This window comes from Neoarius graeffei, chromosome 27 (genome assembly GCF_027579695.1).
Source record: "Neoarius graeffei isolate fNeoGra1 chromosome 27, fNeoGra1.pri, whole genome shotgun sequence".
Taxonomy (NCBI): domain Eukaryota; kingdom Metazoa; phylum Chordata; class Actinopteri; order Siluriformes; family Ariidae; genus Neoarius; species Neoarius graeffei.
In genome coordinates, this window is record NC_083595.1 from 53,664,196 (window position 1) to 53,691,946 (window position 27,751).

The 27,751-nt window shown below is 39.5% G+C and overlaps 1 protein-coding gene across 1 annotated transcript in view; it reads right to left on the bottom strand.

Moving 5' to 3' along the window:
* The window catches only part of cdh8 (cadherin 8), a 277,193-nt gene that overhangs the window by 23,469 nt on the left and 225,973 nt on the right, over positions 1–27,751 (bottom strand). The window contains exons 7-8 of the mRNA XM_060911845.1: positions 20,418–20,662; positions 751–887 (exon numbers count right to left, since the gene is read on the bottom strand). Of these exons, the coding sequence (XP_060767828.1) occupies positions 751–887; positions 20,418–20,662 (382 nt within the window). The remainder of the gene's footprint in view (positions 1–750; positions 888–20,417; positions 20,663–27,751) is intronic.

Genomic DNA, 27,751 nt, shown 5'->3' on the forward strand with positions numbered 1-27,751 from the left:
TTTCCTGTTCAGGAGAAACCTTGGTTTCTTTGTGTTCACACTTACATCATTGTCTTCAACAAAGATAAATATTTCTTATATTCCTTTTAAATGTTCCAGATTATTTATTTCCACACATTAATTGCAGTATTTTTCGCCTTATGTATATGTCACTTATTTTAAATGGTTAGTTTTATTTGCGGGCGGCACGGTGGTGTAGTGGTTAGCGCTGTCGCCTCACAGCAAGAAGGTCCGGGTTCGAGCCCCGTGGCCGGCGAGGGCCTTTCTGTGCGGAGTTTGCATGTTCTCCCCGTGTCCGCGTGGGTTTCCTCCGGGTGCTCCGGTTTCCCCCACAGTCCAAAGACATGCAGGTTAGGTTAACTGGTGACTCTAAATTGAGCGTAGGTGTGAATGTGAGTGTGAATGGTTGTCTGTGTCTATGTGTCAGCCCTGTGATGACCTGGCGACTTGTCCAGGGTGAACCCCGCCTTTCGCCCGTAGTCAGCTGGGATAGGCTCCAGCTTGCCTGCGACCCTGTAGAACAGGATAAAGCAGCTACAGATAATGAGATGAGATGAGGTGTTCAGGCATTGCTGTGATGATCTGACCTTGTTGTCATCATTAAATGCAGCTTTATCTATCTATCTGTCTATTAGCATGATGTCTGTTTATGGCTGTCACTGCAAAGATGTGGCCTTGCTGCTGTAATTAAATTCAGCATTTATTTATTTTTTAATTTATTAATTTATTTGTGATTAAAATGTCACTTACGAACTTCTGTAGCCGTCACCGTGATGTTGTGCCACGTATCAGTCTCTCGGTCCAGCGGTTTGGCTAACGTGATCTTCCCATCATCCACATGGATATTGAACTGCCTCTCCAGATCCGTGTGCCGATCAATCGAATACCTGTCGAGAGAGAGAGAGAGAGAGAGAGAGAGAGAGAGAGGAGGAGCAGAGAACTAAATGAAATGTGCATTCACTTCACGTCTAACTAAATAAAGGCGCGGCACACATGCTTCACTTAATGCCCTGCTATCCATCAGCCAATTCCTGTAGGTTAGAATATGGTAAAATCAGCAGGGCCTTAATAATCCGCTCTCAGGATGAATGATGGCGGGGATGGACATTAACGCCGCAGCGGGGATGACATCTGAAATGTTTTGCGCTGCATGTCATCATGCAAGCGCATTAATTTGAGTTATTATTACCTGCACCGCCTCATGGCGTGGTTACATGCCAAGCTTATGGCAGGCTGGAATGAAAATTTAAAGTACTGCATCGCCAAGTTTATTTCCTTTCAGTACAACGTTTCCAATAAACTGCTGATACCAACAATCTGACACACACAAGTCATGAAATAAACAGAGCATTTCATTTCAATCTGACTACACACTGGATAAAACGAGTAAAAACAGCAGAATCAGGAGTTAGCTCGCTAGCTGGTGAACAAAATCTGTTGAAACGAAGGAACACTTCAGTGAAATCCTTTCCATGGACTCAAATACATGGCTGCATTTCCTTTTATGGTATTTACTTGGCTTACCGACCAGGGGCAATATCATTAGCAAAAATGGACTTGAAGAAAGGCACACCCTTTATTGCAGGTGTTCTTAAGTCTCATGCACTAAACAGCTTCTCTTCAGTCAGCTATCTCCCGGAACCAGAAATGTTGGTGCTCCAAAGAAGAGATCCATGGATATCGTCAGAAGGCCCTTCAGAGATTGTCAGGTCAGTGACTCAGCTACAGCACCATGAAATGGATTGGCGTGGAAGAAAACAGGTTGTGATGGTATGAGGACCTTTGAAAGCAACAGGAGGAAGGCTGAGGAAAAGAGACGTGTCAAGATGAAAGGCTGCTGAGGCCCTCAAACTGGGACACCTGAATAAACTTCATGATGCGATGATGAGCTTCCAAGCTTGCAAAGTTAGAAAAGTTGTACTCATTTCCAAGACTTGGCTACTTTACTTCTCTGGTCTTTACTTGGCTCCGAACCTGGAACAATTTCATGAGCAAACAGGCAATGGACCATTTTTGATCCTAAAGCCACACCCACATATAGACATGCAAATACAAGTTAGTTTACTCATAGTTAGAGATCGAGTTAGTTTAAAAATGTACATGAAAATATGTGACTTGCAAATGTCCCCTTACCGTCCTACTACATTCAGAATTATTCTCTCCACATTCACTGGATATGAGCAATCGTGCGCTTTGATTGGCTACTCTACTACTAGGATATCAGCTCATATACCGTGAGTAGAGAAAAACAAAATGGTGGAGTGTGTTGCTGAACCAACCGAGGATGAAATAAAAACTCTACTCGAAAACAAAACCCCAATAAATACAAAAAAGCCACAAAATATGGAATGAAAGTATTTGATGCTCAGAAGATATCTTTTTTGGATTTTTCAAGAATTATTATTATTTCATTTTCACAAATTGCTCCTGTCATTTCACCGGTTTATTTACATTCTAAGTGGAAATAATTTTTTGGACATTTTGTGTAAAGTTTTTATTCATTGAATTTGAAAAAAAAATGCTCTGTTTCTCAAAATCCAGTGAATGTGGACAGAATAAAACAGTTATTCCACTCAATCTCGTTGTACATGGATTACAGACAACTCAGTGCTACGCACCTCATCGGCTATCAGCTCATGTACGACTCGATTTCATGGAATAACTGTTAAATATCCATATATCACAAATATTTGCTAAGTTTGCTAGCTGGGTTATGAACCAGGGGTGCAGATAGGATTTTTGAACTGGGGGGGACTGAGCTGTCAGCAAATGATTCCATTTTGTGTATATATGTATGTGTGCGCGTATATATATATGTGTGCGCGTATATATATATATATATATATATATATACACACACTACCGTTCCAAAGTTTGGGGTCACTTTGAAATGTCCTTATTTTTGAAAGAAAAGCACTGTTCTTTTCAATGAAGATCACTTTAAACTAATCAGAAATCCACTCTATACATTGCTAATGTGGTAAATGACTATTCTAGCTGCAAATGTGTGGTTTTTGGTGCAATATCTCCATAGGTGTATAGAGGCCCATTTCCAGCAACTCTCACTCCAGTGTTCTAATGGTACAATGTGTTTGCTCATTGCCTCAGAAGGCTAATGGATGATTAGAAAACCCTTGTACAATCATGTTAGCACAGCTGAAAACAGTTGAGCTCTTTAGAGAAGCTATAAAACTGACCTTCCTTTGAGCAGATTGAGTTTCTGGAGCATCACATTTGTGGGGTCGATTAAATGCTCAAAATGGCCAGAAAAATGTCTTGACTATATTTTATATTCATTTTACAACTTATGGTGGGAAATAAAAGTGTGACTTTTCATGGAAAACACAAAATTGTCTGGGTGACCCCAAACTTTTGAACGGTAGTGTGTATACATGTTATTTCACCTCCCTCACTGCCATCACCAGGAACTACCTGCAGGCCAGGACAATGATAACATTTTAACATAGCCTATGGAAATCCAAAGTTTACACATTATCATCACGCACAGAAATTGCAAAACTGCAAAACTAGTTTTAAAACCGCTAAGTTCCAACTGTTAAACATAGCGAGAGGCTGGGCTACGTGTGTGTGTGTGTGTGTAAAGTGTAAACCAGTGCATCCTGACTTTCTAACTATGCCTGTGTGTCGCGTGAGCGGCAGTCAGTCAACAACTCTTCGCAAAGTTTCCTTATGAAACAATATGCTCGCTGAAATTATGGCAGGGAACGCCAGATTAAACATTAAAACTGCCTTCTGAGCACTGTATCTACAGGCTACCACCGAAAGAAGGAGGCTACCAGAAAGGCATCTCTACTCCGTACGATTTTACTTTCACTACGACATTACTTTGAACAGACTATCAAAAAATTGCAAGGTGATATGATAAAGTAAGGCACAGTTTACTTACAGTCATTTAAAAAAAAACAAAAAAACGATGCAATCGTTTTCTGCCTTTTGGCACTCTTCATCATGCCGTGTTGGGGTCCTGAACTAGGAGGAGCTGTCCCCGATATGCCTGTCAAACTTGTTGTGGGTAACCATAGCAACCAAGCTCGAGCTTGCAACCTGTGCAGTCTGCGCAGTTGCAACTATGTCTGTACTGCTGTGCACCTCAATAAACCGAATGGCAATTAGTCTTTTGATTTTTCCGTGAGGTTTGCCTTATGCAAAGAAAGACAGCATAGACGTTTTCTCCTCCCTATAAGTGGGGGGGACCACACGAGGTGAATTTAAATCTGGGTGGGACGAATCCCCCCGTCCCCCCCTCTATCTGCGCCCGTGTTATGAACTACTAGTAACAAGCTTATTTTGACATGTGGGTGTGGCCGAATGAACAAAAAATATGTGTGTCTTAAAAAATCTAATTTGCTCATGACACTGCCCCAGGTCGGACCGCATGTACAGATCACTGAAGGAAATGTAGCTGAATCTTTGACTCCACATATGGAAATGACTTTGGCTAATTTTACTAGCTGGGTAATTAACTAGCTTGTATTTACAGGTCTATATGTGGGTGCGGCCTAAAAAAAAACAAGCAAACAAAAAAAAAACACTTATGTACGGTATTTGAGTCCGTATTTGCTCATGCCACTGCCCCTGGTTGGACATGAAATAAAGACCATAGAAGGAAATGAAACGGAGTCTTTCAGTCCTTATATACAAATGTCTCCATGTGGGTGTGGTAAGGGAGTTGTGGGTGTGTCTTTAACCAAGCTAGCCAGCAAACTTCTGTTTATTCCTCTCTAAAGGATATATTTCAAGTTTTATTTTCAATAATAGCATCAAAATGATGTTTACAAAACGTGGAACGTCTTTGTGCTTTTTTGTGAGTAGACCAAATATTTGGATATATAGCACGTATCATGATGTCAGAGTATTGCAGGATTTTTTTAATTTTCTCTGTAGTTATCTACATTGATTTGCTATTTCTGTGGAGAGTTTATTTTTTAATGTTTTCACAGCTGTTAATCATCTCATTAGGGCGTGGCAATTTATATTAATCATCTGGATATAATGCTTTTTTTTCCGTAACAACTTCACATCAACTACTGTCACTGAATGCTAATGAGGTTTCAGATTTAATCATCAGAGTGTCTTGTTACACTGATATATTATCACTTAAGTTTGTATGCACTTAACCATGACGCTGTGATACCTTCGAGGCTGAAAGTGTTGGTCAAGAAAAGCTCAAACACACACATACATACACACACATGCGTGCACGCACACACACACACACACACACCTGGGAGCGTTCTCCAGGTGGTTGAGCGGTTTTCAGTCAGGCTCTGACAGTTTTCACGTATCACCGAGAGACAGAGTCTGAAATGTTCTGCTACACGTCAATCAAACTGACAAAAGTACACATGGTACCATGGGAGAAATCAGGACAGGCAGTGGGTGGGTGTTTGGTGATGGTGGTGGTGGTAGTGATGAGGGATTAAAAAAAAAAGAAGAGAGAGAGAGAGAGAGAGAGAGACGCACACGTCAGCTTTGTAAATATCACTAAACACCAACTCACACACTTTTATGCTAAAATCTGCCTCATGCTCATGTTTAATTGTGAGATGGAGGTCAGATTTCAAAGCTCAAGTCCAGACTTCATAATTAAACACATCCATTAAAGTGGTCTTGTCTCTGAGCTGCTGCTATCTACAGCTGAAAACAAAGCAATGCAAAGTAATAGGTCTTTAAAGATGAAGCGAAATGCTTAATTAGGCTTAATATCTGCAACGAGACCGGCTCACTTAGTGGCTTTTTATCACTCTTCGTTTTATTTGTCCCTCTTCATCATTATTATTGGAGTTGTTGTTATTGGTGGTGCTTTATTTGGCTTTATAAAGGCATCATGCAGCAGGGGTGAGCAGGACCGCATGGGCAGGGACATCGTTTAGATACCTAGAAATCTTTTGCACTGCATTTCATCATGAAATCACATTCATGCTGAAGTGATATAAAGAGGTCGAACCCAGTGTTGGAATTACAGCCTGAAAAACCTCAGTCTTTCCACCAGCAATCATTAACACACTGAGAGTTTAGAGGCTTTTAAAGGTTTTAGATTGAACTTAGGACACGGATACGGACACTGGGGACGTGTTCCGTTCGACACCATCAATCGCTCGATCCTCTTTGTTAAACTCTCGCTAAAGTCTGGATACGCTGATGCTGTTGTGGACTGATTCAGGTCATATTTGTTGCAAAGAACTCAAGTCATGGTTCGAGGAAATGCTTGCTCTACTGTAAAGTCTGTGTCCATTGGTGTGCCACAAGGGATCATGTCAGGACCGCTGCTTTTCCTGATTTATGTGAATCCTGTATCAAGTCCTGTGACGTGTCCTTACATGCAGATGATACAGTTGTCAAATATTAAGGAACTCCAAGACAATCTGAATGCTGATCACAAATTATGATGTAAGTGGTTTAACTTTAAACTTTTGCCTTTAAACATAGACAAAGGTAAATTTTTAATATTTGGTAGTACACGTAAGCTTAGCTCTTTTAGCAATATTCCACTGGATGTTAACAGTCAGCCACTTGAGCACAAAGAATCTGTTAAATATTAGGTGTTACTCTAAATGAAAAGATGACCTGGTCTGATCATATAGATGCCTTAAGCACAAAAGTCTGTCAGAGGCGTGGCATATTGCGCCGTGTTAAGCATCTACTAGTGCTTAGCGCTCACTTGACTCTTTTACAACAGGCTTATTTATTTACCGCGTTTTGATAATGCTGATTTAGTGTGGGGTGATAAAAATAAGAAAGTACTCATATGACATCTTCAAATATTACAAAATAATGCTGTGAGATCTATTTTAGACCAACCTAAGTACTCACGCTCTTAATCAGTTAAAATGGGAACTGCTAGCTATCCGCCGCTGCCATCACTTGACAGCTGTATATACACGCCTTAACAATATCATAGATTTTGATTTTAATGATATGAGGAATTACAGGGTGCATAATTATGATACACACCGCTGTCATGATTTACACTTGCCACGTGTGTGGACTAACGGGGGCAAACAGCGTTTTATATTTCCTGTGGCCGCTGACTGGAATAATATAGACATTACTGTAAAACAGGCATCAGGTCTTCATGATTGCAAGCCTAGCTTTAAGATGACCTTAAAGCGAGACGGCCTTTTGATTTCATAAAATCTGTGAAATTTAGTTCCGTCTGAAATGTGGTGATTGTGATATCTGTTTATTTCTGTAATATCTCACAAAATATCAGGCCATTCTGTGGCTGGGAAGTTATTTAATTTGATGGGATTAAAGCAAATAATGTGCATGAAATCGCTCGCTTTGCGCAGTCAAGCAGACAGAGGAAGTCCGTGTGCGCATGCGCAGGTTTACCTTCTTCTTCTTCTTTTGGGTTTTACAGCAGCTGGCATCCACAGTGTTGCATTACTGCCATCTACAGGTTTCCCTTTGAGCGTGCACTGACAGTTCCATCATTCTGTCGCTAAACGAACAGCTGATCACACCGAGGTGCTCGCTGAGCGCCCATATTTATTAGTTTGGTTCTGCGTTTCCTTTCCTTCATATAGAACATAACGTCTTTTCTTCTCACTTTCTTTCCGTTACTGTAGTCACTCTTTCACATTTCATTCGCACACTCACGTCCTCCATTTTTCTCTCCTGTTTCAAATTTGTATCCCACAATGCCTTGCGTGAACAGGGAAAGCCCACCCCGTGATGCATGACGTAGTATCTTGAATTGGGTCATGGTGAAGCAGGAAAAAATAGCGGAGAATTTAGAGCCGCGTGGCTCTAAACTCATTAATTGTTCTATTTAAAAAATATTAATAATAATAATAAATTTAGAAGCCTGTGATTCAAATTCAGTAGCTTTTGGTCACTAAACAAAAATAATTGGGTGTCGGGGAAAATTCATTTTATGACCGACACTTGAAAAATCTGAAAGGCAGTACAGCTTTATTTTTCCCTATGTATATATATTTATATGTTACATATATTTTATATTATTTTAGAAATATTTCACTCTTATTTTTTATTTGGATATTTTTTACATTCATATTATTTATTTATAAGATAGATATGATTATATATGTGCAGTACTTCTCTGAAAAACATGGTGCTGATGAGAGCCTCCTGTATAAATATTATAATAAATAAATAGATAGTGTTACTGTTGTTGTTGTTGTTGTTGTTTTTTTAATTGGTCCAACCACTTTCTTTATTTCTTTATTTCTTACAAATCCTTTTTGTCTAATTCTTGAACAGGACCACGACTCGCTCCTGTCTTCATCCTCCTCCTGCAGATGGTCCCACGTGGACATCCTAAATATCTTCACTTCCCAAACAGGTTACTCCGAGTCTTCCCTTTTCTCCAGTGCTGTCGATTTGCCCCTCAGAGCTCCACCTGTAGTCTCCTGTCTTCACACTGAACATCCTTTTAACACGCTCAGTACTGCATGCTTTTACTCTTCTACACCTGTACACTGTAACTCGAGATGCATTTACACAAGAAAATATGAGTGTGATTGCTCAGCCATAGCACAAAACCAAATGGATGGATGGATGGATGGATGGATGCATGCGTGTGTGTGTGATAGGAAATCATGTTTAATGGTTGTTGGATGAATCATAACTGAGTGGCAGAGCTTGGCTTCTGATGGCGAGTGGATTTCTACGGCGCCAAAGAAGCATTGCGACCGATGGACAAAACAGCGATGAACGAAAAACAAGAAAAGATGAGTGCGGGTCGTAGGTGAGTGTGAGTCATGTACGTGTTTCTTCTTCTGAAGGTTTTGGAAATTATTTGATGTTATAAGCTTTCTTTACACTGATTAAAACATAGTTTTAATTTCTAAATATGTAAAATAAAATAAATTTAACCCTTCTGGGTCCCAGGATGACAGAATGAGTAACTTTCCAGTTTATCCTTCTGGGAGAAATGTTAAAGGTACTGTGTTCTACAACATGTTTCTGTGTAATTTTGGTGAAATGGGAAAGAGTGAGGACGCAATCCTGAGAGATTGGCATTTAGTGTGATTTATTTATTTTTAAATCATTGTCATATTTCAAAAGTAGGGGTCTGAGAATGAACAGACAGACAGACAGACAGACAGACAGACAGACAGACAGACAGCAATTATCTATAATCAAGAAGCAGGAAAACAGGCACTTTAATACTTCACAATCAGACAAAGGAGCAGATGGATTTAAACAGGCAAACTAATTTAAAGGAAACTGAAAACAGGTGAACACAATAATAACACACGAGAGCGATAAATCACTGACAAAGCAGGGCGGAGACATGATGAGAATCTGAACCAAATGCACACAGACAGCGATCAAACCAAAACAAACACGTTCAGACGCCTCCTCCTCCTCTTTGTTTTTTTTTTTTTTGAAAACTAATAACTCTTTAATTATTCAGTGAACCAGGACATTTATAGAACACAAAACTTTGTATATCATGGATGTCGGTTTCCAGTGAAACCTTAAAGGCTTCATGTGGAATCTGACAGCAAAATGTTCTGAGTACATTATTTCTGAGGAAGCTCAGAACCATTAACCCTCTGGGGTCTGAGGGTATTTTCTGGCACTCGAATGATTTTGGTACGCTCTGAGTTTCTTGTCAATTTCAACAAATCTAAGCAGTGTTTTCAAAGTCATACGACTTTTTTGTATTCAGCACAAGTTCAGCTACAATAATATCTCTCTGCCATCTGTATGTCATGGCTGTACTTTTAAAAATAACAGATAAATGAAGATGTTGTAAAAAGCAGTTTTAGATCTGTGTTGGAATGTGTGAAAAAAAAAAACATGACCTTACCCATTCTGCCAAACCGTTTTGGTCACTTGAGGTGATTCTGTTCAGTCTGAGGAATGGATCAAACACAAAAACTTAAATCTGCTCCACTGATTTGGGCAATTAACTGGCCATCAAAGAAATGTATGTCCTATTGTTTTGGGAGAAAGGGTTGGCAGTGGGAGGGGGATTCAATGAAAAGGGTAAAAAAAAAATTCATTCCATTCCATGAGAAGAGTGAAAACCCCTCCTACTGCCAACTCTTAATCCCATCAGGTCAAGTCCCAATGAGTAAGGTCATGTTTTTCACACATTCCAACACAGTTCTAAAACTGCTTTTCACAACATCTTCATTTATCTGGTATTTGACTTTATTTTGGTATTTGACTTGATTCAGTGTGTCTTGAAATTAACTCTTGTACTATTTTACTCAGTTCAGAGCCACAATCAACTCTCGTACTCTGTTACACACTTACTCTGTAATTTTGCTCCAACTCTGACTCCAAATTTTACTCTATAAACTCAAAATAGAGCAAAATTAACTATTTTTGAAGAAAATATTTTTAACTCTGGAAAAAAAAAAGTGCTCAGTCATTTTTCCTGTGTCTGCACTACAGCGCACGCATATCAACTGATCTGTTCATCAGAAATAGAAGAAATATTTACACTTACTCAAGTTTATTTTCAGCCGGATTGAGTCAAGGTAAAAAAAAAAAAAAGGCACCATTCATCATCGGTGTCGCAGTTCTCCAGACTGAATTGAATCGCTGTCCTGAATCATCCGAAGTGCATAAAATCCGTGTGCCATCTTGAAACAAGTTTTACCTCCAAATAGGCTAAACTATGTCTGACAGATTTTATCCTGTTTACGGTGGGCGTTTCCACTGCGAAAGAGAAACCAATGGAAACCAAAGAGTGAAAGTGATTATCATGTTGTTACCATGGGAACAGTGTTTTATGAATGTGTAAGTGGACGCTCAGTGTTCTGACTCCGGTGTGACTGAGTAAAGTGACAAGTTTTATATTTCATCTAATTTAGGTAATTAAAAAAAAATTAAATAATATAATTTGGCAGTGGGCACAAAGGAAAGTGTAAAGTATAAAGTTTCTGTCAATATGTTTATCATGCTTGTATGATAGAAACTTGTGAAGATATTTATCTAAATACATGACCTACTCATTCTAAACCTGCTGAGCTTCGCCACCAAAGCTCTCGACCTCAGAGGGGGTCTCCTGAGCCCTTAGAGAGCCCTTGAAGAACTTTTTTTTTCCCTCAAAGAGTGTATTAATTGGGAAAGTGTGTGGTAAAGATTCCAAATTATTGCTGATTATTTTCTTCTTAATACCGAGAACCAGTCAGAGATTTAATTTCTTGGTCCTTGGTGCACTCTCACAAAAAAAAAAAAGGTTTCTTCAAGGGCTCTTCAAGGACATCTGAAATGGGTTCTACTCTGTTGGGTTCCCGAAGGGACAACCAAAGAAATCTTCAGAGTTCTACATTTTCTAACAGTGCATCCAGTAAAATGAAGTGATGTAAGTGGTTTTGGAGAAAACAAGGCGACTGTAAGGTGGGATGTAAACATGTCATAGTGATATCCAGCATGCATCTGGAAGAATACGATGATAATTGTCCATCAGATGATCATGAACTAGTCATTTCTAGAGATGACAACATTAAATGCATCTGTGAAATCGGTGCATTATCACAAATTACATGCAAATTGAGAGTATTATCAGTGCTGCATGTGGTCATGTTATATTTTTCTCTCTGCATATCTCTCAATCCAGGGCAGAAACGGAACAGAGCGGAGTGTGAGGCTTGCGGTTTGCAGCGTGTGTCGTTTGCTTTTGTTATTAGGTCAGTTATTCCATGGGGAGGGTCACAGATGCACAGTTTATTCCACACTGCTGCAGGCCTGCAAATGCAAACCTCACAAAAATAAGCGAGGACGAGGTATTAAAACGTGCCGTGTCGATTTGAAACAAATCCTAATGAGTTGAATTGCCTTGCATGTGTGCGAATGTGAGGAGAGACAAAAGGAAGATGTTAAACAAGATCTGCTGATCAAATGATAAGAGCTTGATAAAATCTTGGCTGGAAACTGGACTCTTTTTTTTTTTTCCTCTCCAGAGTGCATTTGATGTCTGTGCAGCTTCAAGCAAAACAATCGACAGGAAAATGCAGCTCTGTTTCGACTGGAGTCTACCTGCAATGTCTTACGCTTCAGTGCATTAAGTATTGCTGTGGGCTTTTTCGTGGAGATGGAGGAGTAAAAAAAAAAGGAAGAAGGTCGTGCGTGTACGAGAGAGAAAACAAACCAAAAAAAAAAAAATCAAGGATGGAGTTAGAAAAAAAATAAACAGATGGAAGGAGGGAGCGACTGAGAGAGATTGATTTGATTTGATTTGAAGGAGCACAAGGTAATCTATGCGCAACCCAAACTGAAGGCGTAAGGATGTGTTAGTCTGCCACTTCTCTTTTTTCTGCTCTTCCATTTGCAAAGTGCCTTTTACCTTTAAATGACATTATCTGTGCCGGTAGTCGGGCGGGAAAGTGACTTTGCCACTTTATGCCTCGAAATTCACTTAAGGATCCTGCAGCCTCTGTGAAATATTGGAAAACATAATGTATTTCTCGATGCTGAAGTAGGCTTGATCAGGTTTTGCCAAACATAATTTACTTGATGGCCCCGGGATAGAAGTAATTCATCTTACAAATAAAAAAATCAGTGCACGGACACAATGGAACACGCCGCTGCTTGGCAAATGCAATCAGTGTCGTCGTCGAGAAACCTTTTCACTCAGACACCGTAAGCATGCAAGAGGTAGTTTAACACTGTCAAGATACATGATGGGGTTGTTTTTTTCTTTTCTGTTCTTTCCTTCTGAAACACAGGGCAAAATCAAGAAAAAATGATTTTCTTCGAACATTTGTGGCCTCGACAAACTGCTGAAAAAGTTATTGCTGGCTGAAACAGAAAAGTGTCAGCGTTAATTTTTTTCAGCAGTTTGTGCTACAGTAGCTCTTCTGTGGGCTTCGACCATATGGGCTAGCCTTCATGCCCCATGCGAATCAATCAGTAAGCCTTCGACACCCATGACCCTGTCGCCAGTTCACTGGTTGTCCTTAAAATAAATAAAGAAAGAAAGAAAGAAAGTGCTGTATATAAATGTGGAACAAAAGGGGGGCTAAAACAAGACCTTGTGGGACGCCTGGTTTTACTTTTGTAGACTTTCTCTAGAATCTTCATTGATGTTAACTGATTGACAAGTAATATATTTGGCTTTAGGCCTGATTTTGCTATTTTTGATTAAAGTCTCACAATGGAAAGGAATTATTTGGTTGTGAGTTGAGATCGGTGATCTTAAGACATGAAAAAAGTTAATGCTGACACTGTTCTGTTTTAGCCAGCATTAACTTTTTCAGCAGTTTGTGCTACACAAACTCTTCTGTGGGATTGGACCATATGGGCTAGCCTTCGCACCCCATTTGAATCAATGAGCCTTCGACACCCATGACTCCGTCACCAGTTCACCGGTTGTCTTTCAGATCCTTGGGACACTTTTGTTCAGTACTAACCACTGCATGCTGGGAACACCCCACAAGATGTGTCATTTTGGAGACACTCAGACCCAGTCATCTCACCATCACAGTTTGTCAAAGTCTCTCAGATCCTTACGCTTGCCCATTTTTCCTGTTTCCAAAACATCAACTTCAAGAACTGGCTGTTCTCTTGTTGCCTAATATTTCCCACCCCTTGACAGGTGCCATTGTAATGAGATAATCAATGTTCTTCATGCCACCTGTTACATGGCTGATTGGTGTATATACACACACACACACACTACAGTTAGCCCTGGTCCACTAATCTGATTGGTCAAGTGGTTTTCCAAGTGCGCGGTAACAGCACTGGGACATTTGGCTGTGTTTATCACTCCACTCATCCACATAAAATTCTGCATCCTACTTCGGAACAGTTACAACAGTAGTGTGAGCGACATCATGAGCAGACGTAGCAATTGAAACTTTTCAGGAATATAACTTTTGGCTTTGACCGAACCCAAACCCTAACCTGAGACTTAAAATATGAAAGCTTGTCAGATGAAGAACAAAAAGAAGAGGGATGCTAAAATGCTAAATTTACCAGAAACACCTTTAATGGGAATGAACAAGTCAATGTGAGCTCACTAGCCAGCTAGCCGACGTGCTATAACAACCTATTTATGGCAACAGAAGCATACAGTGGGGCAAAAAAGTATTTAGTCAGTCACCAATTGTGCAAGTTCTCCCACTTAAAAAGATGAGAGAGGCCTGTAATTTTCATCATAAGTACACTTCAACTATGAGAGACAGAATGAGAAAAAAAAAATCCAGAAAATCACATTGTCTGATTTTTAAAGAATTTATTTGCAAATTATGGTGGAAAATAAGTATTTGGTCAATAACAAAAGTTCATCTCAATACTTTGTTATATACCCTTTGTTGGCAATGACAGAGGTCAAACGTTTTCTGTAAGTCTTCACAAGGTTTTCACACACTGTTGCTGGTATTTTGGCCCATTCCTCCATGCAGATCTCCTCTAGAGCAGTGATGTTTTGGGGCTGTCGCTGGGCAACAAGGACTTTCAACTCCCTCCAAAGATTTTCTATGGGGTTGAGATCTGGAGACTGGCTAGACCACTCCAGGACCTTGAAATGCTTCTTATGAAGCCACTCCTTCGTTGCCCGGGCGGTGTGTTTGGGATCATTGTCATGCTGAAAGACCCAGCCACGTTTCATCTTCAATGCCCTTGCTGATGGAAGGAGGTTTTCACTCAAAATCTCACGATACATGGCCCCATTCATTCTTTCCTTTACACGGATCAGTCGTCCTGGTCCCTTTGCAGAAAAACAGCCCCAAAGCATGATGTTTCCACCCCCATGCTTCACAGTAGGTATGGTGTTCTTTGGATGCAACTCAGCATTCTTTCTCCTCCAAACATGACAAGTTGAGTTTTTACCAAAAAGTTCTATTTTGGTTTCATCTGACCATATGACATTCTCCCAATCCTCTTCTGGATCATCCAAATGCTCTCTAGCAAACTTCAGACGGGCCTGGACATGTACTGGCTTAAGCAGGGGGACACGTCTGGCACTGCAGGATTTGAGTCCCTGGCGGCGTAGTGTGTTACTGATGGTAGCCTTTGTTACTTTGGTCCCAGCTCTCTGCAGGTCATTCACTAGGTCCCCCCGTGTGGTTCTGGGATTTTTGCTCACCGTTCTTGTGATCATTTTGACCCCACGGGGTGAGATCTTGCGTGGAGCCCCAGATCGAGGGAGCTCATCAGTGGTCTTGTATGTCTTCCATTTTCTAATAATTGCTCCCACAGTTGATTTCTTCACACCAAGCTGCTTACCTATTGCAGATTCAGTCTTCCCAGCCTGGTGCAGGTCTACAGTTTTGTTTCTGGTGTCCTTTGACAGCTCTTTGGTCTTGGCCATAGTGGAGTTTGGAGTGTGACTGTTTGAGGTTGTGGACAGGTGTCTTTTATACTGATAACGAGTTCAAACAGGTGCCATTAATACAGGTAACGAGTGGAGGACAGAGGAGCCTCTTAAAGAAGAAGTTACAGGTCTGTGAGAGCCAGAAATCTTGCTTGTTTGTAGGTGACCAAATACTTATTTTACCGAGGAATTTACCAATTAATTCATTAAAAATCCTACAATGTGATTTCCTGGATTCTTTCCCCCCATTCTGTCTCTCATAGTTGAAGTGTACCTATGATGAAAATTACAGGCCTCTCTCATCTTTTTAAGTGGGAGAACTTGCACAATTGGTGGCTGACTAAATACTTTTTTGCCCCACTGTATATATACACACAGAGTCTACCTGTAATGTGCAATTTTTTTTCTGAGCCTCTCAATAAGGCAATATTTCTATACTTTTTCACAGTAGATAATGCAAATAGCCCTCTGTATTTAATCTTTCGATTGTCTAATTTTTATTTCAGTTTTATTTGTTATCTGTATGACATTTTCTTGCTACTGTAACATGTGAATTTCCCTGATGTGGGATCAATAAAGTGAATCTAATCTAATCTAATCTAATCTAATCTAATCTAATCTAATCTAATCTAATAAGGGGCAGCTGTTGCATTCCATCAATAATGTTTATGCAAATTTTGTCACACTTTTATGAGTTGTTTAATAAAAATATGCACTTTTTTTGGGGGGAGGGGGATTTACAAGTGAGAAGATTTGTAGCCATGCGGCTTTGATGACGTATGGAAACCAAAAAAAAAAAAAGCTTCATGAAAGTGTAAAGTAACAGAATCCAGAATTCAACAGTGCTGTGGTGTAAAGCATCAGATACAGTGGATCGAGATTAAATGATAAAGCACTCCAGTATTGTACGCTACGGTACGCTACGTTCCACCCTTAGTTGTACGACTCATTCTCATTTTCACTCCCGTGGAGATAAAACATGTTTCTAGTGTTACTGCAAAGCAATTAACTCAAAAATGAGAACACAGCACCAGCAGACAGATGTTTAACACCATTAAAGTGTGCCTTCATATGAGGACATGTCCGACATCCCGCATCGGGATAAATTAAAAAAAAAACATCATCAGGATGCACACTCTGGATGAACTCTGAGAAGAATAACAAAAAAACACCCAATTTCTCTCCTTTTCCCAATTCCCAGTGTAATTACACAACCTGTTGAGTGTTGTCCCTGAAACACGGCAACTCACCGGAGAGTTAATGAAACGCTGCGCCGGACACAGAGAAATTGCCCATATAACCTATAGGCAAGGTGCCCTTGTGATTTTTTTTCATCAAAGAGTACTCCAGGAAGAAAAGTAAGAAATCACAGTGTGCCAGAATTCCGTTGCTCTCTTCCCAATTCCCCACAGTCTCTCACGAACAATTAGGGCATTAATGTTCAAAATCCCTCAATTTTCTTTTTATCTTTAGTAATAAAAATAACATTAGAAAGGATCCTGGTGAAAACTAAACACTGAATATTGTATCATATTTTTGTATGTTGAAAGTTTCACATTTCAAACACGAACAATTTTTATAACAATTTGATCTCACTCAGATGTCGGGGATCGAGACCAGCTGTCTATCAAATTTCTGCACACAATGCAAAAAAATAAGTTTTTTTTTTTAAAAATGGAAAATATTTCTTTTCTTTGTATTTATTATATTACGATCATATTGTTAAAATCCTGTTTTTTTCTGTAAATGATAAAAAGATCATCTTTTAATAGACTGTTTTTGTTACAAGTGTCTGGTTTCCTTTTTGATATAAATGATCTCCTGCATCAGTCAAAAAAAAGTAAAAAAAAAAATCTTCACAAAAGTTTTTCTTTGTACACAGTGTCCTTCATAATTATTGGCACCCCTTGTAAAGATTATTAAAAAGGTTTAGAAGAATTTGTTTTTATTTGAATAAATTTATTTAAATGAAAGGTTAGATTTGTTTTTTTTTTAGTATGAAATTATGTTACTTCATCAAAAGATGATTTTTTTTCTAACCTTTTTATGTATACAAAAAAAAAGCATTTTTTACATGTGTATCAGGTATCCTAATTCTAATAAAATTCTATACTAATTTTCAGGTGCGCTATTGTGATGTAGGTTCTTCACATTTTCACATACAAACTTTGTTTATTATTATTATTATTATTATTATTATTATTATTATTATTATTATTATTATTATTATTATTTTAAAGGCCTGAGCCTTCAACCAGTTCTCCAGTACTGTTTTATTAAATATATGTTTATACAAAGTGTATGAATGTGTTCTGAAGGCCTGTTGGAGGTTCCCTCTGAATAAAGTGTCACTGAAACATATTAATAACATACAAAGTCAAACCTTTATTTATCAGCCAAGGAATGTAAGAGAATTGCCCCTTCCAAGTTGAACTATTTTGATAAGATAAGATAAGATAAGATAAGATAAGATAAGATAAGATAAGATAAGATAAGATAAGATAAGTCATGCTGAAGACAATAAAAATAACCAGGAGCAGTTTTGGTTCAAAAATATAGATATAAACCTCAAATGTTGAATAAAAAAATAGAAATATGCTGATAACTGTACATATGAATAAGTGACAAGCTTGTAAATAGCCAAAGCCCCAAGGAAACAGACTGAGGAAGTGGATGGAGGAAATGGTTTGAGGAGGTGGGCTGAGGAAGTGGTTTGAGGAAGTGGAATGAGAAATCAGTTTGAGGAAGTGGGCTGAGGAAGTTGACTGAGGAAGTGGACTGAAGATGTGGACTGGGGACGTGGACTGAGAAATTGGTTTGAGGAAGTGGACTGAAATTGGTTTAAGAAATAAGTGATTCCTATTTTTAAAAGCAATGATTCTACCTCAGTTAATAATTACCGTCCAATTTCACTTCTACCCTGCATATCTAAGATTCTCGAGAAATTAATATACAATCATCTTTTGAAACATTTAAACCAAAACGATATTCTGTACAAACACCAGTATGGTTTTAGAAAGGGCTACTCTACCTCAATGGCACTTATACAATTAATGGATAGAATTACTTCGGCTATTGACAATAGAGAATTTACCATAGGAATCTTTCTAGACTTATCCAAAGCGTTTGACACGGTAAACCATTCTATTCTTCTCAAAAAGCTAAAAAAATATGGCATTAACGACACAGCACTTAAATGGTTTATTAGTTACCTATTTGACAGACAACAGTATGTTGCGCTAAATGAAATCACGTCATCATGCAAACCAGTAAATTCTAGAGTTCCTCAGGGATCAATTCTTGGACCTTTATTGTTTTTAATCCATGTTAATAACCTTGCTGAAGCATCTTCAATTATCTTTTTTTATTTTATTTGCCAATGATACAACTCTTTTCCTTTCACACGCAGACTTTGATTCTTTAATACAACTAGCCAACCAAGAATTAGAAAAAGCCATTACTTGGTTTGAAGTCAACAAGCTGTCTGTTAATGTTAAAAAGACGTACTACCTTATCTTTTGTAGTAAAAACAAGACGTACAATAGAAAAAATGCCAGTATTTTCTTAAAGAACCTTTCCCTCTCCCAAGAATGTCAGGAAAAATTCCTAGGAATACTGATTGACAATCGATTGACATGGAAGGCCCACATTGCTATGCTAGTAAATAAAATTTCAAAAACTATCGGGATTATGGGAAAAATTAGATACTTTCTAACACAGAGAACCCTTATTACTATATATTACAGCTTGATCTACCCTTACCTCATCTATTGTAATATTGTTTGGGGATGTGCCTACAGAACTTCCCTTCACCCTATATTAATACTACAGAAAAAAATTGTACGTATTTCCACCGGTTCCAGATACTACACTCACTCATCACCGCTGTCTGAAAAGCTTAGAATTTTGAATATTTTGGATATTAACAGATTTCAACTCGCTCTTTTCACAGCTCAATTCATAAATCTCAATCTGCCTGACACTTTTGACAGCTTTCTTAATTTTCATTCACAGTTTCACAATTATCTAACTCGCCAAAGCACTCAGTTACACATTCCCCTATTCAGAACTTCCGTGGCCCAAATGAGTGTGAAATACAAATGCATCAATATATGGAATGATCTTCCCCTCTCCCTAAAGAGTTTTACCTCTATGATAACTTTCAAACGTAACCTTAAAAACCATCTGCTATCCAATCCCAACCACTCCTAAATCCTCTATTTCATCATATGTCCTTAGTTAGGTTTTTGATTTATAGTATGTTATTAGAATGAATTTTCGTCTTGTATTATTTTTTGTCATTGTTATTGATTTAACTGTATATGCTTATTTTGCCATCCATTGAACTGTATTAGATTTTTGTTATATCTATATTCTACTAATTCATCTGAGAATTATCTCATTAGTATTGTGATAGTATTTGTTTAGTTTAAAGGAGGAGGGCTTAGCATAAGCCTTGTTAGGCTTCTTCTCTCCTCCTGCACTTTTTTTAAAAATTCATTTAATTACTTCACTGTTTATGTTTTTTGTGCGAACAAACAAACTGAGGGCGTGGACTGAGGAAGTGGTTTGAGTAAGTGGACTGAGGAAACAATCTGAGTAAGTGGACTGAGGTGGCCTGAGGAAGCGGTCTGAGGAAGTGGACTGAGGAAACAATCTGAGTAAGTGGACTGAGGTGGCCTGAGGAAGCGGTCTGAGGAAGTGGACTGAGGAAGTGGTTTGAGGAAGTGGACTGAAGTTGGTTTGAGGAGGTGAACTGAGGGCGTGGACTGAGGAAGTGGACTGAGGAAATGGTTTGAGGAAGTGGACTGAGGAAACAATCTGAGTAAGTGGCCTGAGGAGGCGGCCTGAGGAAGTGGTCTGAGGAAGTGGACTGAGGAAATGGTTTGAGGAAGTGGACTGAGGAAATGGTTTGAGGAAGTGGACTGAGGAAACAATCTGAGTAAGTGGACTGAGGAGGTGGCCTGAGGAAGTGGTCTGAGGAAGTGGACTGAGGAGGTGGCCTGAGGAAGTGGTCTGAGGAAGTGGACTGAGGAAGCGGTCAGAGGAAGTGGACTGAGGAAATTGGTTTGAGGAAGCGGCCTGAGGAAGTGGACTGAGGAAATTGGTTTGAGGAAGCAGCCTGAGGAAGTAATCAGTGGAGATTCTTTACCTGATGAGGCTGTGTGTAGCGTCCTGGTCTCGGGCTGTAACAATTCCAACGATGGTGTTAATGGCGGCATTTTCATGGACTTCAAACACATAAGTGGACTTTGTAAAGACGGGCGGCTCGTCCGCGTCCTCTACGTTGATTTTGATTGTTGTTTGGTCCATAAATGGGGCTCCAGTTGCTGAAGGCCGAATGTTGGTCGCCACTACGGTCAAGTTGTAAAAGTTTTTGCCCTCGAAGTCCAGGGCCTAAGAAATGAAGGAGAGAAAAACAGAGAGAGACAGAGAGAGAGAGAGAGAGAGAGAGAGAGATCTGTTTTCACTAATGAGCAGAGCAGCAGTGATGGATGGAAGCTCACAGGGTCTACAGGTCACGCTGATACACAGCATGAGGGACGACACGGCCGCTAAAGCAATAATGCAGAGCAACAAAAATGTTATTTAGCGGCAATAACGGCACGCTCACCTGAAGCGTAGGAAGTGTTATTAATTTGTGCAGTGAGACGGCATCTGTTTGGGATTTAGATGAGCCTGCAAATAAGGTTAATCTAATGCAATCACAACAATCGCATTGCAAATTGTTAAGCAATCACCAAAAATATAATTTGTATGTTTGTGCTTGCTGAAAACAAAATTATGTTGGCCCACAATACCATGATGGTAACGTGGTTAATGCGTTCTCTGAGGCAGCCAGCCAATGGAGAAGGATCACCTCAAAGCAATTTGGTGATGATTTGCAATGATTATCAGAACAGATGAATATTTGTCAATGTGATGAAAGGAGCAGGAGCCAGTTTTATTCATTCATTCATTCATTCATTTGTTTATTTATTTATCACAGCCTACTTAGTATTTGTAACAAGTCTTTCTAGATTCTCGAAGAACACAACAGTGTAAAAGTGAAGTGCACCCTGACCCCATTACGCAAAACATACACAGTCAAGATGTGTTTGGTGCTGGAGCTATGAGGTTACGTAGCTACCAAGTAATGGACATGACTATGGTTTTTCAGAATTGTCAAATTCACATCCTGAAATTAGCTAAAAGAGCTAAACGAGTCATAGCACAGAATCTTGAAGCTTAGATTGGTGTCGTTCTGCACCAGGATCAGACCCAGGAAATGGGCGTGGCTTAAAGTTCAAAAGTGTTGTCATGTGTTTGAAGAGTTTTGTGTAATGAACTCATTCCAGTTTGATGAATTTATTTTATTTTCATCTGGTCGTGAGTTTCCTTTCTTTGTGAGCTGCATAAACCTTGTAGCGAAACCTCAGACACCAGTGCTGTGCTGTTTGTGTCCATTTCAGTTTTGTGGTTGAATTCCTCCTTTAAAATATCCATTATATTTCAGGTTTATCTTAATTATTACTGAAATAACTGATAATGGGGGAAAATTGAGCTGCTAATATCACCAATTTGGTTCATTAATCCATTTATAGTTACATGTAATGTTGTGGGTGGGCGGCACAGTGGTGTAGTGGTTAGCACTGTCGCCTCACAGCAAAAAGGTTCTGGGTTCGAGCCCAGAGGCCTTTCTGTTTGGAGTTTGCATGTTCTCCCTGTGTCTGCATGGGTTTCCTCTGGGTGCTCTGGTTTCCTCAACAGTCCAAAGACATGTGCTTAGGCTAACTGGCTACTCTAAATTGTCCATTGATCAAGCTTGGAGAGGGATGGGCTGCGCCAAGTTTAAGTACCCAAGACAAACCAATGATGGACTGTTAAAATGTCACAGCCCTTGCTGGCTATGGGACAAAGAAGAAAAATGTCGTGGAACTTCATGATTGCTTTTTTGTGAATTAGCAATGCTGAGTTGATTGTATAAAGTTGAATTCTGGATCGTGATTGGTCCAACGGTGTGATAGTAGCGCAGTAGAAAGTCACAGGGTTATATTAATGCACTCTGTTTCTATGGTAACAGCTCATTCACAGGGATGTGCACAGCAGACACATCACGTAAACAGATTTTTATTTATTTATTTATTTATTTATTTAAAATATGCGTAATCACTGATGTCACCCAGGTCATATTTATGGAACATTAATGGAAGGAGTCTCCAGTGCCAGTCAGAGGTAAAGCTGTAACTTTGAACTTTTAACCTGACAAGTTGTTGTTTTTGGTTTTATTGACTTTCAGATAGAGAATAAAGAGAGTCTGGTGAGGGAGCGGCTGTTTATCACTGCTATAACAAAAGTGAGAACATGAATTATCTTGTTTTGCAAACATTCCACAACATGAAATGGATAAAAAGTTTAAGATGTCATTGTAATTGTTGAAAAATTGCTGTAGTATAAGAAGAATAAAACACTTCAGGATGTGCCGTGATGGGAAAAATAATCAGCTTCAGGCTGGAAAGAGTCACTGCACTCAGGATTTTACAAGAAACCCCTCCGGCTTTTATCCGTCCTGCCCATCATGTGAAAAACAGTTTGTTGACTAAACTGAGCTCGGGTAAAATATGCGCAGTCTGCGATGCAGCAGTTTCCTCCTTCTTTTTTCCTTTCTTCACTGCCCTGAAAGTGATGACTAAGAGACGCATTATTGTATTTCCTACAGCAGGAAGGTGCTTGATTGTGCAGTTTAGCACATTTTCGGAGTGTTTCAACAAGCCCCTGTGCTCTGTGGCACTATCACATTTGGGGAAAGTAGCATCAAGGCCTGCTATTCTTCAATAGTAATGCATGCCTTTTGATCCGACGCACCGAGTCAGCCGTACTCCTGGTGCATTATTTCATTAGGTCTCTATGAGGGGGCTAAATGCGGCTGTCACTTGACCCACATCGTTCCAAACAACCATCGCTTGCTTTTTTTGTATCGACATTTTTTTTCACTCTGGATGATGCTGAAGTATGTGAAGTGTGTGAAAGTGTGTGAAAGTGTGTGGAGGCTGTACTCCATGCTCGAGTCCTGAAGCACATGTACACAATTTGTTCTTCACCACATAAGTTTGAGAGCGTGACTGGATCAGCCTGAAGGGGGCATGAGACTGAAACTCACAGATCTCAAGTGCCAAACTGTGCCGTGTAACAACGTCCACTCCAAATTTAAAGCAGCGGTTTGTGTTTTTTTTTTTTTTTTGTAGTCGCCTCTACTGTGTGTGGGCTGACCTACAATTATGATGAAGAACATCAGAACTGTACCTCATCCCTCAACACAGCACTTAAATAAAACCAAAAAGCCTTGCAAGCTACCTTTTGGGGGAAAGGGGTGGAGCTAAACTGTATGGCTGTGTTCTGTATAATGATTGGGGTGGAGTTAATTTCCAGGTTATGTAAATCAGCCTGAAATGAAGAAACTAACCAGGGCTGGGTTTCCCAAAAGCCTCTTAACGCAAAGAGCATCTTAACTAGGACAGAGTGTGTTCATTGTGATGCTCAGTCTACCATTTAACGATGATCTTTGTGCGATGATACTTTTGGGAAACTCGGCCCAAATCCTTTGCAGAAAAAAAAATAGTTCCCTTTTGAAAATGTTCTCCTCCTTGAAGTAAAATAAAGTCGTTAATTAAAACACAAAAGATCAGTAAAATCACTAAGTGGAGCTTTGAGACTGTTTTTGTCACAATCGTTTATTTGTGAAATATTTAGACTAAATCTTACAGTTTAATTGCGCTTAAATATAACAAGACAATCCCTGGCCTCCTGTCCATTGGGATAAAACATAACAGGAGAATTAAATCATTCATTAAGTGCTTTGCAATTTGAGACTCTTGGATTTTTTGGAGGTTTTTTTTTTATTACAGTTCAAGGATTCAGAGATTAAATTTCTCTGTTTAGCCTTTAACATTTCCTGTGTTCAGACCAGCCAAAGTCACGGAGCAAATGGATGCCTTCACAAAAGTAGCAGAAGCTAAACAGGGAGGAAAACAGAAGGTGGTGTTTCCCCACACCACTCATTTCTCCGCTCGTCTCTCCTGAACTCTGCACGAGTCTGGAGGTGAGAAGGATGTTGTTTGTCTCGCTCTCACGAGGTGTCATCCATCATACGATTAGTGATGCAGGCGACAGTTTCCAAGCTGAGAGCAACGGCACGGAGACTAACAGCAAAATCTTCTTTCCAAATGTCACACAAACGAGCTGCTGTCTTTCTTTCAATCTTTTCCTGCTAACCTCTGAGTACAGACACTGAGCACAGCGCTGCCGAATTCTGGATTCTGGTTGGTCAGGAGGTGTTGATGCAAAAGTTTGGGCACCCCTGGTCAAAATTGCTGTTACTGTGAACAGTTAAGTAAGTTGAAGATGAAATGATCTCCAAAAGGCATAAAGTTAAAGATGACTCATTCCCTTCATATATTTTAAGCAAAAAATATATTTTCTTCTTTTACATTTTCAATATGACAAAAAAGGAAAAGGTCCCGAAGCAAAAGTTTGGGCACCCTGCATGATTAGTACCTAGCAACACCCGCTTTGGCAAGTATCACAGCTTGTAAACACTTTGTAGCCGGCTAGTAATCTTTCAGTTCTTACCTGGGGGATTTTCACACATTCGTCCTTGCAAAAGGCTTCCAGTTCTACAAGTTTCCTGGGCTGTCTTGCATGCACTGCTCTTTTGAAATCTATCCACAGATTTTCAATGATGTTTAGATCAGGGGACTGTGAGGGCCCGGGCAAAACCTTCAGCTTGTGCCTCTTGAGGTATCCCATTGTAGATTTTGAGGTGCGTTTTGGATCATCGTCTTATTGTCGGACCCATCCTCTTTTTAACTTCAACTTTTTTACAGATGGTGTGATGTTTGCTTCCAGAGTTTGCTGGTATTTATTCGAATCCATGCTTCCCTCGACCAGTGAAATGTGCCCTGTGCCACTGGCTGCAACACAACCCCAAAGCATGATCGATCCACACCCATGCTTCAGAGTCGGAGAGGTGTTCTTTTCCTGGAATTTGGCACCCTTTTTTCTCCAAACATACCTTTGCACATTGTGGCCAGAAAGTTCTATTTTGATTTCATCAGTCCACAGGACTTGTTTCCAAAATGCATCAGGCTTATTTAGATGTTCATTTGCAAACTTCAGACGCTGAATTTTGTGGCTAGGATGCAGGAAAGGTTTTCTTCTGATGACTCTCCCATGAAGGTCATATTTGTTCAGGTGTCACTGCATAGTAGAACCGTGCACCACCACTCCAGGGTCTGCTAAATCTTTCTGAAGGTCTTTTGCAGTCAAACAGGGGGTTTTATTTGCCTTCCAACGAGCAGTTCTTTCAGAAAGTTTTCTTCATCTTCCAGACCTCACCTTGATCTCCACTGTTTCTGTTAGCTGCCATTTCTTAATAACATTACGATCTGAGGAAACAGCTACCTGAAAACACTTTGCTATGTTCTTGTAGCCTTCTCCTGCTTTGTGAGCATCAATTATTTCATTATTCAGAATGTGAGGGAGTTGCTTAGAGGAGCCCATGGCTGTTGATTTTAGGGACAAGTTTGAGGAGTCAGAGAATTTATGCAGCTTTGAAATCTGCATCATCTGACCTTTCCTAACGAAGAATTTGAACAAGCCACAGCTCAATAAGCTAATTAAGGTCTGGAACCTTGGTCAAAGTTACCTGAGAACTCAAATGTATTGGGGTGCCCAAACTTTTGCATGGTGTTCCTTTTCTTTTTTCACTCTCCAATTGTACAAAACAAAAATAATACACAAATCTTGCAGAAAACGCTGAAAAGAAATGTGTCGTCTTTACCTTTACGCCTTTTGGTGATCAGTTCATCTTCTGCTCACTTAACTATTCACAGTAACAGACATTTTCAATAAGGGTGCCCAAACGCCACTGTGTATATATAAGCCACTTTATTAGGAACACCCATGCATCCACCTGCTGTTTGATGCAGTTCTCTAATCAGTTGATTCCTTGATGTATCAAATCCCGCAGATACAAATCAGGAGATTCAGTTAATGTTCACAATGTTCAAACATCAGAACGGGAAAAACTGCGATCTGACAGTGTGACTTTCTCTCACTGTGGTATGGGTGTTGGTTTGAGCCAGATGGACTGGTTTGAGTATTTCAGAAGCTGCTGATCTCCTGGGGTTTTCACACACAACAGTCTCTAGAGTTTACACAGAATGGTGCAGAAAACAAAAAACACTGAGTGAGTGAGCGACAGTTCTGTGGGTGGAAACAAACGCCTTGTTGATAAGAGAGGGTCAGAGATCAGAAAATGGACAGATTGGTTTGAGCTTTTTTTTCCAGGAAGGATATAGTAACTCATATAATCACTCTTTACAACCGTGGTGAGCAGAAAAGCATCTCAGCATGCAACAGCAGAAGAACACATTGGGTTCCACTCCTGCAGCCAAGAACAGGGATCTTAGAATTAATAACAAGTTCCTATTAAAGATAATCAGCTTTGGCGTGTTATAATGACTCCACTTCATGAGAGCAACCTGTTGTTGATCATTGTACTACCACAGCATGACATGGAGTGCATTATTCCCCTCACACCACAGCAAATTTTGACAATTATCATTTTTCATTCCAGGATTTTATTCCTTACATAACAGCTATGAGAAGTAGTGTGTATGGCATGAAGATCAAACAAAATCACCAGTGCAGATGAAACACAGCAAAATCAAAGTGAACTCAAATTAGAAATATATGTAGCAATAATGCTTTCGAGGAAAGAAAGAAAGAAAGAAAGAAAGAAAGAAAGAAAGAAAGAAAGAAAGAAAACAAATAATGGCATATATGGAGTTTAACTGTAAAACAGTTAGTTAGTTAGCTAGCAAGCAAGCAAGTTCATTAGTTAGCTAGCTAGTTAGTTAGTTAGTTAGTTAGTTAGTTAGTTAGTTAGTTAGTTAGTTAGTTAGTTAGTTCTTGAGTTGGTTAGTTAGTGAGCAGGCTAGTTCACTGGTTAGCTTGTTAGTTAACAGCTGTGTTTCATTTTTAACATCTTGTAATTCTTTGTAGAAAACTCTCCATTTTAAAATATTTCACCCTGCAACTAAGGGGGATGCAAACTTTTGCACTCATCAAAACAGTCCAAATAACAAAATTAAGCTCATCGGCAAAAGCACTTGTCTTGAGCAGAATCTCGACCCTATTGTATACTTGCAGAATCCGAGTGTTGAAGTGACGTCCAGAAGCTGCTCCAGCAGAATTTTTTCTGTATTTTACATTTGTTTTCTGTAAATAATTGGAGGAGCCGCATATGAAAAAGCCATTGTATGTAAATGCAGAGGCCCTTGCTGTGGATTAGAGGATGATGAAGTGCTCTTATCTCTCAAGGACATCTCCTTCCCAGTGCTGTCTCTGTGTATAATTTGTGCGCGAGTAACATGACTAAAACATGCGGCGGTTTATTAGACACGCCGTCTGCTCTTTGATATTCAACTAAACTCAATATGGAGA